At 37.9% G+C, this 13,866-nt stretch overlaps 1 protein-coding gene across 3 annotated transcripts in view; it reads right to left on the bottom strand.

Annotated features, from left to right (window-relative positions):
* Positions 1 to 13,866, bottom strand: part of MGAT5 (alpha-1,6-mannosylglycoprotein 6-beta-N-acetylglucosaminyltransferase) — a 130,664-nt gene that overhangs the window by 67,857 nt on the left and 48,941 nt on the right. For all 3 annotated transcript variants that reach the window (XM_061354295.1, XM_061354296.1, XM_061354297.1), the window contains 2 exons: positions 11,959 to 12,339; positions 8,491 to 8,658 (listed from right to left, as the gene is read on the bottom strand). In XM_061354295.1, the coding sequence (XP_061210279.1) occupies positions 8,491 to 8,658; positions 11,959 to 12,196 (406 nt within the window). In that variant the 5' untranslated portion in view covers positions 12,197 to 12,339. The remainder of the gene's footprint in view (positions 1 to 8,490; positions 8,659 to 11,958; positions 12,340 to 13,866) is intronic.

Raw genomic sequence — 13,866 nt, 5'->3', positions numbered from 1 at the left:
CAGATATCTGACAGGCATCCAAGCCATCATGTCTTAAAAGACAAGTAAATACTGAAGTCTGCATCCTAATGAGTGACTTCAAAGATGTTAACACTAAAGTTGTTAAAAGAGAACTCAACAGCCAATACAGCAGAACATGCTAATGTGTAAGGCAAAAAAGCTATAGGAACTTTGAACAGATACACCAAAAATATTCTCTCTTGCTGAGCAGTGCTGCATAGAGCTGACACTTAACTGTTCTTAGCCTTAGAAAGAGTTCTCCAAGTACCAGCCACATATAAGGAGAGTGTGGAGGAGGATTTAAGGTGAGCCTTCACTTGCTCATTTTTATGGGATCAAAGAAACACAATTAAAATCTTCAGAAGTGCACTTTCCAAGGCAAAAGAACATTTGTTAAACAACCAGTCTGGCACAGTTCTGGTGCAATTACACTATCCGAGGTGTTACATAGTTACACGTAGCAAAAACTTAGCTGTTCACTGAACAAGCACAGTAGAAGGATGATAACTCAGAGCACCTTGCCCCTTTATTTAAAAAAAATGTTTTGCAACATGCATATTTAGAATTAACACCACCATTATTCAAGCCTGAGGAACTGAAACAGTTTCTTTTAGTTTGCTTAAATCAAATTTTTTCCATACCTGCCCAAAGAACACAGAGAGAGTTCACAATTTGGAGAAAAACACCCCCTAACAAAGCTCAATGCAAACCCAATCCACAATACATAAACCCCACACCCCTTGCTTATATAAAAAAAACAACAAAAAACAAACCAACCCCAAACCAAAATCACATGAAGAAAGAAAACAAAGGACTGATTCTTTGATCATGTTTGTGCAAGCAGATTACCCTATCTGATGGAATATGCTTAGTACAACACTGCTCCTCAAAGTCAAGGATTTCTTCAATAGACATCTTAGAAAAGCACAACTGCTAAAAACCAAGTTGCCTAAACCAAGCTGTTCTTGGGCATGTCACATGGAACCATGGATTCAACTACATCAGAAGCAGCCAAGCAGACAAGCTCTGCCTGAAAGTGACATGGTTTCATATTTCCCCATTTCCATTTAATCACGTCCAAACCAGCAACTTTAAATTTACCCACCATGTTATTTGTGGTGGTGGCTCAAAGTTTCCTGTCCTGAAGGCTGATGAAAAGTCTTAGGGCACCCAAGGTTTAGAGTCCTTCTTGTGTGTACAGGAATATATTACTTCCCACAAATGCAGAAAGCATGACTACCACACATCTTTAAAGCATTTCCAATACAAGTTGGATAAATAAAGACAGAAGACAGAGGGGGAGAGAAAGAGAGGGAGGAAAGTGTGAAGGACGGAAGGAAGCAAGCACGCAAACAAAGGAAGAAAGACTTCATTGCTTCTGAAACCAATCAGATGAAGCCTTATAAGCATCACTACTAACAATCTACTCTTTAATAAATGAAATGGAGGTTCTGGAAAAGCAATTGACAATTGTCAGCATCAAAATCACCAAATTGTTCAAGATCTTTGAGGAGGGAAGAAGAAAAAGTACAGAATCGTAGAACAGTTAGCGTTGGAAAGGATCTTAAGATCATCTAGTTCCAACACCCCTGCTTTCCAGGAGAATCTGCTCCAAGATTTTGCCAGGCACAGAGACTGACTGCTCTGTAGTTCCCTGTGTCATCCATTTTCCTGTTTCTCCTGGGTTCAGCAGTAGCAGTCATTTTTCTCCCACCTGACCCAAACTAGCCAAAGGGGTATTCCATACCATAGCATGTCATGCCCAGTATATAAACTGGGGGCAGTTACAAGGATGGCCTAGATCACTGCTCAGGTCGAGCTGGGTATCAGTCAGCGGGTGGTGAGCAGCTGTATTCTCTTCCCTTGTTATTTCCTGTATCATTATTATTATTGGTGGTAGCAGTAGTGGTTTGTGTTATACCTTAGTTGCTGGACTGTTCTTATCTCAGTCCGTGGGAGTTACATTCTTTCGATTCTCCTCCTCATCCTTCTGGGAGTGGGGGGAGAAAGGCGGGGAGCGAGCGAGCAGCTGTGTGGTTCTGGGTTGCTGGCTGGGCTTAAACCACGACACCGTTCTTGAAAATGGGGGTTACATTATTCTTTTTCCAGTCATCAGGAACTTCACCTGACTGCCATGACTTTTCAAATATGATGGACAGTGGCTTAGCGACTTCATTCAACAGCTCCTTCAGGATCCGTGGGTGGATTTCAACAAGTCCCATGGACCTGTGCTCACTGAGATTCTTAAGATGATCGCAAATTTGATCCTCTCCTACACTGAGCCTTAGGTCTTCATTCTCACAAATACTTGTGATTTTACACATTGATGGACCTAAAGAGAGGAAAAAAGCACCCTAACACCTAACCTCCCACTCAGAGTACATAAGGTGCTTCACAGCTTTGCTTTTTAACATAATCTCTGCAGCTTTGCCCACTAGCAGAAGTTCATTTGGGATTAGTATCAAAGATATTTGTGATGCTAAGAGCTCATGCTCTATTATACTTTCACTCAATCCAAAAGAGAATAGAAGCTGCTTTGGTCTTGGGCTTCCTTCAAGAAAGGATTCTGCAAGACTAACTTCAGAGGAAGAAACCAGGTGTAGGATTGCACTGCCAACATCATGCCTAAACACATCAGCAATATGAAAACAGCACAGTCTATGTGTACATTAATCATGCTAGTTGTCTGAGAGTCTGAAAAGGGAGATTTCTTGTCTCTAAATGGTAACTCAAAAATCAATCAAATAAAAATCTGAGTTCACCTACTTCACAGACAGCTGAATTACAGTCCTTGTTAAATCCTCAATATTTCCTCCTACCAACTGTTATCACCTTCTTATTATGAGCAAGCATAATCCACATGGATTTTCTTCGGATCCTTTTATCTGCCAAAAACTCTATACATCACCACAAAGCAGTATTTTCCATGTCAGATTTCATCACTGCCACCTCACTTCTATACCATGCTTGTCGGTCAGAGGTGGAACACTTTAAAAACAACAAACCAAAAAAACCCAAAAGAAGTAAAAAAACCCATCAAAACATGTACCACTACTTTTATCCATCTCTTGCTAAATGAGGCACATAACCAATGAAGACACCTTTGTAAAGTGATGAGTAACTTTATTTCCAAACAGCCCCTAAATTTTACACCTTGAGTCATGTTCTTAATTGTTTGAGTGTCTGCCTGAAGTACAAACATAAATCATGTTTTATTTACACTATGCAATATACCAGCATTATTTCAGGTTTTGGTATGGTGGTGAAGAGGCTACTCTATTGAAAAAGTCATGCACTCTGTACCTATCACAAAAATTGCTTGTTCAGGCTACTGTGGTCAAAAGCACAGGCTAAAAATTTATCAAAACTGTTTTTAGGAAGCTACGAACACTTCTATTAGGCTATTACAAGAAACAAATAGCCATTATGGCTACTGTTTGGCCAGAGATTATTCAGCTTCTGGCTGTATTAATACCCCTAAAGCAAAGATAGGTATTTTTTCCAAACTGCTAAATAGTTTGATCATTTTCTATGCCAGTGCCTCCTTTTCCCTTTGCAGTCAGGCTCTTTCAGAGGAGGTATTGCTTATTCCTTTGTGAATGGATTTATAATGGATTATCTCAGCATAATACTCCAAGTTACGACACTTCCCGGTCCAATGCTTATCTGGACTTTGCGGCTCCCACTGCCTAACACTTCACACAGTCAAGACTACATTCTGTTTTGTTGAACACGTTTGGTTGTTTGGGGTTTTTTTTTGTTTGCTTGTTTGTTTTATTGATACTGTTTGGTTGTGGATTTTTTGTTTGTTGGGGTTTTTTTTGTTTGGTAGTTTTGTTGGTTGGTTGTTTTTTTTAATATCTTTGATAGCCAGGTACTTCCTCAATGATTCTGCTTTTCCTCAAGAAACTGTCCTACTTCATCTTTCTGTTACTAACGTTACCTATAGAAGTTCACAGAATCATGGAAGGGACCTTCAAGATCATGTAGTTCCAACCTCAGTGCCATGGGCCGGGGAACCTTCTGCTAGACCTGGTTATATATGCCTTTCACTAAAAAGGGAAAAATCCATTAATATTAACATGCCAAACCAGCAACAAAACTCTGGAAGGCACTGGAAGGCTGCTCTAAGGTCTCCCCAGAACTTTCTCTTCTCCAAGGTGAACAAGCCCAACTCTCTCAGCCTGTCACTTTTGCTGATAAAAGTTTCAGAAGGCATCTGGTAGCTCTTGTGATATCCTGACTAGAAACAGTAGTTAGAGTTGTTTGAAAAGGAGCTACTAATATCATCATTATTAGGTCTTTTCTCATCCATACAGTTCAGAGGAAATTTTTCATCTGCTTTTACAGCTGTAAGGCTGCAAAGGCTGTGTATTCCTTTATTAACACTATCATCAAGTTATGGGCATCTGCCCACAAGCAGATCTACTCCTTAGGGGAACATGAACTACTCAAGTTTATTTGCCCAGGCAGCTGCAATGACCACTCTCAAAATCTGACTAGCTACATCCCCAAAATAATATAAAGAATTTAAAAAAGTACATAGAAGTGTGTTTTTTTTCTTTTGAAAGATGGCTGATAGATTCCATGTTGCAATACCAAGAGACTGGAAACTAAAGGTGGGTTTAGCTCAAGTGTAGTGCATTAGAAGTAACTCTGCAAGTTTATTAACTGTAAGAAGGAACTTCCCTGGACCAACAGACATTTTGCCATCAAAATGGCAAAGAGTGGGCAAAAAATTAAATACTAAGAAGTGTCAGCATTTTAAACAAATTGATTTTTCGACCACTGCAATCAACAAATGCATCAACAGTCTTTCATTGTTACCTGGATTACTTCCACAGTCACATTCAAACTGGTATCTGAGCTAAGCTAAAATCAATGCATATCTGAAGAAAATATCCACACATTCAAATACTAAAAATACTCCTTTTTATACTATTTATTCTAGTTTTCTATACAGAAAAGGTGGACATGAAATGGATTTTTTTCTGAAATTCTTTATCTGCTCCAATTGCCAGTATCCTTAATGTCACAGAAGAGAATTTTGCAATCCATAAATCTGACTCATGGTCACATACCAGTTTTGTTTATTAAAGTCAGATAAAACCAGAACCTGGACTGATTTCAGTAACTTTACCCTGAACTAAATCAGGATTCTATGATTATCACTATCCTCTACATGTAGCGTATGAATACTGTTCTTAGGACTACTTTCGAATACAGAAAGGTACTTACTAAAAGAAAATTCAAATTGCAGAGAGGCTTTGCGGGGAGCACTGTTGAATAATCATTATCATCCTGTTCTTCCTAGTTTGCAGATAAAAGAGTACTATTTTTTTTCCCCATGAAAGCATTACTAATACTTAAAATACACAATAAGGAGAAGGTAGTAGCACATTTGGATTGACAAGTCTAGCCTGCCATGGTAGTCGTTTTAAAATACGGAAAAATATAATGCTTTGCTCTTGAGTTTGTCCAGTCATAAACAGCAGTGAGGACAAATATTTACAGTATAATCACCTTCCTGTCACTCTAATATGTCTTATTTTATGACTTGTATCTAGTCAGGTAGTAAATAACACACAGTAAACTACACAAGGTCAGTGAGGACAAAATGCAGACTTCAGGATGAGTAGTGGCTCCACTATTTACTACCATGGTTTATGAGCAGTTTCAATAGATGCTAAAGTGCAGCTTAAGCCTGCATGAAGCTTCATTTATTTCAGAAAGGCTTTCCCCAGATAAAGGGACATGGTTATAGAGACCATAGAATCAGGTTTTTGTTTACTGTGACTGCTCAAAAAATAATAAATGCATGAAACAGCTCCACTGGAAGGAGGTCTCTTCTAAGAATGTGTGCTAATGACACCACTCTGTTGCACTGATAATAAGGCTATAAAATGCTTAATTTAATTCAGAGTTTTAAGCAGCAATTCCAAGTTAAAAAAGATTTGAGAAAAAAGAAACAAGAAGTTTAAAAAAAAATACTAAAAATATTAAACTTACTGTTGTTAGGATGCTCCATAAATACTAGAGTTGTCCAGACAGAAAAACTGAAATTACTAACACCACCTAACATGAATCTGTCTAAAGTAAGCATTAAAACTTTACAGATGATGGAGAGGAACAATAATCTTAACATGTTTGCTCTCTGGGATCATTTCAAAGTGTAATGGCTGAATATAAAGAAAACCATGAAAACAACATGTGTATTTGTACACATACATGTTCCAGCTCCGGTAAAATGACAAACTGTTGTGTAACAAAATGCCTTCTTCTACAGCAATTTTCAGATTATCTGAATTGCTCTAGCACAACAAAAATATGCTGTTGAAGTATTACAGGCAAAACCAACACTGCAGCTGGTACTGTAATCACAATGTTTACTCACCTAGCTTATTTTCTGAACAATTCCTTCCTAACAGAGGAGATATCCATATTATGATATTATTGGAATCATATGGCTTAAAGAGTTTACTGTCAGGAAACTGCTATGAAGACAGAAATAAGCTTTTCTTTTCCATCATGCCTCTGATCAGATGAATTTCCACCAAATCATAGAATCATAGAATAGTTAGGGTTGGAAAGGACCTTAAGAACATCAAGTTCCAACCCCCCCGCCATGGGCAGGGACACCTCGCTCTAAACCGTATCACCCAAGGCCTCGTCCAACCTGGCCTTGAACACTGCCACGGATGGAGCATTCACAACCTCCTTGGGCAACCTATTCCAGTGCCTCACCACCTAACAGGAAAGAATTTCCTCCTTATATCCAATCTAAACTTCCCCTGTTTAAGTTTTAACCCATTACCCCTTGTCCTATCACTACAGTCCCTAATGAAGAGTCCCTTCCCAGCATTCCTATAGGCCCCAAAATGCCTCAAATAGATGAATAGTTGGCACTTTAATACAAGGACTATCTTCAAACTCCATTTTACTATCCAGCCTGGAGATATCCAAAAAGGTAACACTGTCCAGCCTACAGAATAACAGAAAAAAAACCTTAAGAAATTGTTTCCTAAAGTTTTCTGTTGTTGCTGCTTAATACAGTTACTTCAGATATTTTATATTTGTGTACCAACAGTGTTCTTTGCCACTATGCAAGCCCCAGGCAGCAAAAAGCTATGTAAATACTGCAAACTGGAAACTCCTACCAAGCTCCTTAAACGTTGCTCATGAGTACTAAAATTGTGAGTCTAGAAAACTCCAAGAATAACAAAATTCAATTCACCTTAAGAATTGATGAGAAAAGCTTCCAAATCAGATAAGAACAATGACCTTTTGCCTATAAATGTATAAGCAACAGCACGCGTTTCCTTCTTCCAATTATCTTCAAATCTATTGAAATCACAGCATCAAGTCTCTCTTTTGTCCAGCTACAGAAAGAAAATATACGGGGATGTTTTTTCATTTTATACGAAAAAAACCCCAAAGCCCAGACTGGGCAGAGACAGGATTGAGAGGAGCCCTGAGGAGAAGGACTTGGCGGTGCTGACTCAATGTGACCCAGCAATCTGCACTTGCAGCCCAGAAAGCTAACCATATGCTGGGTTGCATCCAAAGGAGCATGACCAGAAGTAAAAGGGGGTGTTTCTCCCCCTCTACTCCACTCTCATGAGACCCTGACTGCAGTACCGCATTCAGCTCTGGGACCCCCTGAGAGACATGGACCTGCACAAGTGAGTCCAGAGGACTTCCTATGTGTCAGGACAGCCTGTATCTATCTAGACATGGCAGGGCAAAATGCAGGGCAATAGACCAGGCAGCATAAACAAGATTCATCCAGTGTACCAACCACATTCACAGCTGGGAACACTAAAGGGACTGAGATACGCAGGTGATGAGGCAAGCAAATGCATTCGACCACTACAGGATGACACAAATGTTTTGAGAAGTTGTACGGGTAGCAAACAGTCCATTCACTGAAGAAAAAAATTAATGACTTCAAATGATGTTTTAAAACATATATTTACTTAAGCTGAAGGTACCAGGTAGGTCATTCTCTCTGTACCAAATTGGAAGAGCTGTTAAGCAGAGTAGGGAAAGACATTTAAAATCATCATCATTAACAAACATACTAAATGTTTTCTTTCAGCGAATAACCAATAAATTGTATACAGTGGAAATGCAGTTCATACCAACCTGAGCAATCAGGCTTAAGAGAGAAAATGCTTGCCCAGTTTCTTCATTCTAAAGTGCAACCTTTTAAAGTATGAAAGTGACTATGAACAAGGTAGACTATACCCCTTTGGCAGAGAATTTTATTTTCTTCAATGTGCTCAAGTTAACATAGAACAAAGTCTTCCTCTGTGCTTGTAAACAACCACTGGGCTTTAGATTGCCATTGACATAGGCTAGATTTTTACTTTGAATTTTGTTTACTAAGGCATTCCAAATATGTAACACTGAAAAATCATGCTATGGTGAAGAGAGAAATATATACAGATTAAAAAGCCCATAAATATTTTAAACAATTGCCGTACCCACCTGCTACATTAAGCTTTTCAGCTGCTCCCAAGCTAGGAGCAGGAGTGTTAGTATTGTTGGTAGAATTTGCTCCTGTTCCATTAAGCACAAGGTTTTCCACCTTGGACTCTAGCTTCCCAATGCGCTGCAAGATATTATCCAACAAGACAGCAAGTGTCTTCTTCAAATCTACAAATGAAAATGAAAAGTTAACTTGCTTAATAATGCGATGCACACTGTCAGACAGAATCAAAATTAGGTACAAGAATGAGACTGGAATATATAGACACTTCATCAGTGCAAACCTTTGTCATTAGCAGTTCTATGCACTAACACTCCCTACTTTGTTCAGTCTCGGGTACAAGTTTCCCTAGACTTATTTTATAAAGCACACTGCAACTCATATATATATCCTATATTCAAGGTGACGTGTGAGCTTTCATGGATACACACATGGGAACAGAAAAAGTGCATGCTTTGTAATAGCTTAAGTACTAAGAAGCTGCTTAAATAATAGTGAGTCTGAGTGCTTAAATAATAATAATGCTGCTTAAATAATAATGAGTGCATGAATCCAAGTTCAAGCACTATTCGAGGAAGAGTCTGTGCTCAATCACTTGGAAACAAAAATCCCCTTCCCAAGGACAGCTTTGCGTCAGTACAAAAGCCTTCACCTGCATCTCCTTCACCACAGCCAGGCTCTGCACTGACCAAAAAAAAAAAAAAAAAAACCACACCAAAAAAAACCCCCAAAACCAGAAGAAAGAAAGATAAGAAAAAAATGTGAAGCTCAACCTTTCTGATAGATACACAAAATACCACAAATCACGTGTTTCTTTTCTTCAGTCTGTTGGCAATTGCCTTTACCTATGTGGTCTGACACAGCCTTTCCTTCGCATGGAAAGCAACAAACAATAATAGAAGTTTGCCTATTAAATGGCATCCCAGAAAAAAATCTCTAATAATTTTTCTTTCCCTTTTCTTTTGTTTGGATTTCCTGAAGTGACTCAGACAGTTGGGCAAACTTACAGAACTGTGGGCAACAGGGGAAAAATGGACCACTATCAGACTAAACTGTGGCAACAAGCCAAAGAAGATGAAATACAATATTTTTCTTTGCTTATTTACCCTTGTCTCAAGATTAAAGAATTCAGTGTGATTAATTTATTTTCCCATTTAATTACATATAATAATTACATGTGCATATGCTTAATATATTTTCTGCTTTCCACAACTTCAGAATCAAGTAACTTTCTGATCTGTAATAGAAAATCTCTCCATACATCTGAAGATTCCTCTGCCCCTAACACCAGCTGCATTTCTGCCACACCCACTTTGTACTATCTCTTTTTATTCTTTATGACTAATCCAATTCTTGTGCAAATGAGACAGTAAATAAGAAAATGTTATTACTTTTTGAAAGCTTATGTTTCTTTTTTCCAGATAAAAGGAGAGCTATGTTTACTCCATGGAGCTATAAACTGGATATTTTTTCTTTATAGCTGTGTGTTTTTCTCTTTAAAGATCAGAAGATGGACTCTTAAGCACTAATAATGATCCGCACTACTGTTTTTAAAAGGGTCCAGAAGTCTCTTAATAGTTGCGTACAGAAGAAAAGGTATGAGAGACTGCTCACCAGAACAAACAAAAAAACAGCTCCCCAAAAAAGCAAACACCACAAAACCAAACAATTGAAGCCTCATTTGAGAAGGAGAGGGCAGAAGCACAGATTCATAATAATTTTTGTGAAACAACCGTGACAAAGTGAACAAGCTGTGCAATCACAATTAAGGAATAATTGAAAAATCTTTTGGGTGGGTAAAAGCCACCAAATCAAGCAAACTTAAACCTTATTGTTAAGCATGGAAATCATGACTGTGCTCACTAATATCAAACAGAGGATAAGAATTAAAGCAGTAATGAGGATAAGTAGCAATGATGTTAATTTTCATAACTAGTGAACCAACTTCACAAATTATCATTAATATTAGTCATTAATGTGTTTAGTCATGAATAGTTAACCTGATCACTTGCTATCAACAACTCATTTGATGCCAAACAGGACAAATTTACTTACTTATTAAGTAATTATCTTGCTCAGTTTCATAAAGCATTATTTAGTATGACGTTAATCACTCGCCATAGCATCTTTGCCTCTAACATTAAAATGAAATACATTACCAATATTTTGCATCTTTCTACACTCCTCATTTGAAAACACCTGTCCAAATTTATCCTTAAAATTCCTCTTAGCCATGGAAGTTGAAATTTCTACAGAAAACACAGCTTTACTTTCACAGAAGAGTTACATAGTTATTTCACCCATTTTCTAACGTTCTTTAACTTCTCCTAGGGAACTTGACTACTGTTTGTTGGCAATTCAACTTATTACTTACTGGGATTTGAAACGGAATGAATAACACAGGCAACAAGCTGCAAGGGGAACTTAAAGTATATCCTCTACCCTTAGATCTAGCTAGGACACATATTAATGCAGTTACCCTTCAATTTCTGGAGACAACCTGGGTTTTTTTGTTCTTTGTTTTGTTTATTTTCTTTAATTCCCCTAGCATCAAGTACCCTTACACGATATATGGCAGATAGGGTTTTGTTTTAAGCCTACACACACAATTCTCTAGGGACCTCTACTTGTTTGGAGGCCTTCAATCCAAAGACTGATCTAGTATTGATTGATTCTAGTACTGACTGATCTAATATTGACTGATGCAGTAAACGCTTAGTTTGTAGTGCACTGTAAGATTACAATACCAGTATAGTTCAACAAATCAGAAGTAACAGAATAATGACAGCTTTGCTTAAGCAATAAAGCAATATAATTGTTAGCTATGCTTAAGATGATAACCTCAGGCTTTAAGGTAAGCAGCTTCACACACTCAAAAAAATCTTGTTTTAGGGGAAAAGAGTAAGCATTAAGACTTCCTGTCAAACAAGGCACTGAAACTCACAGACAGTTCTCTACCCTGAGGTAAAAATAATATATTTGATCTTAATTTAAGATTATGCCAGATAAGTAACCTTAAAAGTTAAGTAAACTGACAAACTTACTGAACAAAGAAGTGGAAGGGGAAAGAAGAAGAAATAAACATAATATCTTTACCAGTAAGGCAAGTTCTTCCTCCACAAGGAATTTCTCAGATCACTGATACACAAACTGAAAAGCCTTCCATGTTTTGCAAAAACAGCAAAAATGGTTTATTTTAGAGCAAGTTCTAACAGATAACCTGAGGAATACTAGATACAGCTACTATCCAGATGTAATAAAAATTAGCAGACAACTTCATTTCCAAATGACTGGAAATGTAAAATTTTTCCCATTTCATATTTACAAGTGAAGGCTCTTTTCTCCCTCTGTGCAGAAAATCCAGAGTGTAAAGTACTGTCAATTGAGCAGCATTCGGAAGCAAAATGTTTGGACAATTTAGAAGAAACTTCAATAAGATCACCATGTAATCCAGAGCACACACTTACCATATGCTGTCACTGTCCCAACATAAGGCCCATCAACCACATTTTTATTTTCTTCAGCTAATGCTTTGATATATCTTTTGCTGAGATCCAAAATTTGCTCACGCAGGACTGAACTGCTTTCATGTTGTGTTTGCTGCTGAATAGTAAAATGCAGAAGCATCATTCCCCAAATGAAACCAAAAGTCACCAGGAAAAAGCCAAGTTTCTGAGAGGACAGCTTCCATGGAGAGAATGCCATGATTCCCAACAGCTTCACTCAGTTACTACAAAAGTTCCTAAAGCATGAAGCCAAACAGCAAGTTCATGGTCATGGTATAACAGAGCAGAATTCAGTCTTATTCCAGCTCCTTAGTCAAAGTATATCCGTATTTCAGTTCCATCCTGTTGTAAAAGGAAAGAAAAGAAGCACTGTTACCACAACATATTAGAAAGTTTTACTAGCTGTAGTAGGACTTCACCCTCCCTAATACAGAAAAAATAGACAATATGCTTTTTAAAAAAATGTTTAATTTGTCTGTATCAACATTGTACTGTACTAGCCAGAGAACAAAGAAGCTGAAAAAAGCACCGGAAAGACAATGAAGAGGGAGCGATAAGTCTGAGCACATGCAGAACACCTCTAAGTATATGCATAAAATTCAATGCTTGAAGTGGTTTCTAAGCTCAATTTCAAGGTAAGGCTGCTTATACCTATTTTTTTTTTATGTGCATACACAAAACTTCGTGATACTGCCAGTGTGACAACTTAAGACAATTCTCAGCATAATTCAGCTCTCAGAAAAAAAGTAATTTTAGCTGTCAGTGACACTGCTCGGAGCTCCTGGCAAGAGCTACAGCATATGGCTAGATAGGTGATCAGGAAATCAGACTCCCCCAGGGGTAAAGAAGAAAAAAAGAAACCTACATTATTTAAGCCAATACACTCTCCTGGCCTACACTGGAAGCAATCAGAAAGCTGAAATAATCTCCTCTTGCTCCTGTGTGGTCTCTGCCGTGCGCTGTACTCCTTATTCATAAAACATAGTCCAATGAGTTTGCCCTTTACAATCAAATTCAAAACACATACATCTAAATGCTACAAGTCTTTTGCACACAAAAATAATGTTCTCAGAGCTTTTGACACACCAGGGAAAAAAAATGTTATAATGGCTTTCAAGATACTGTAGGACTACCTTTTCATGGTAAACTCCAAAATAAAACCTGGCATAAAGAATCTAAAGGCAAGAAAAGCTCTGTGATGAGGCCTGCAGGCAGGGTCCTTAGCATAAAGCCCAAGAAGAAAGGTAATTAAAAGGTAATTAAGTGTAACCTATCATGTTAAACACATGATTTGGTAAAATGTTATCCTTTCAGCTTCATAATGCTTCCAGACAGGATTAGAGAACATAATGTTCCCTTCCATTCTGCTCTGGTACAGATAATGCAGATGTTACTCTTTTTTTTAATAGGATAATTACACAATGCCTGCTAGCAGTGCTCTCTGTTTGTTAAAACTGCCTTTAGATTTTCTGCTTTCAGTTGAACCAGCAGTTCTGCAGAACGACAGAAATACCTTTGGATCACTTATCTTCCAAAATGTCTTGTGTGTGAGTATAGCATTATTGACTATTATCGACTGTAGAAGCGAACGTGCATTACATAGCACACTAACATCAGACAAGGCAGCAACTGCACCATGCATGTACATTGCTAACAGGAGAATTTGTAGCCATTGTTTGCTTAAGGAGGAATGGCACAGAAAAATCAATTGCAAGTACAGTGGAAAAGATTGCAAAGCCCTCAAACTGACCTTTCCCACACTTAAAATGTCTCAATAAAGAAAATGATTAGTGTCAACAGAGAAAATGAAGTACTCTGTTTAATGCTGCTCTCCATAAAAGTTAATTTTCTAAGAAACAGCTGAGGGAA

Source organism: Neopsephotus bourkii, unplaced genomic scaffold (assembly GCF_033783945.1).
Source record: "Neopsephotus bourkii isolate Nb327-2 ecotype Australia unplaced genomic scaffold, CSIRO-AGI_Nbou_v1 NB_730, whole genome shotgun sequence".
NCBI lineage: Eukaryota > Metazoa > Chordata > Aves > Psittaciformes > Psittacidae > Neopsephotus > Neopsephotus bourkii.
The sequence above is the reverse complement of the archived record's forward strand: the minus strand, read 5'-3'. Positions and strand labels throughout refer to the sequence as shown.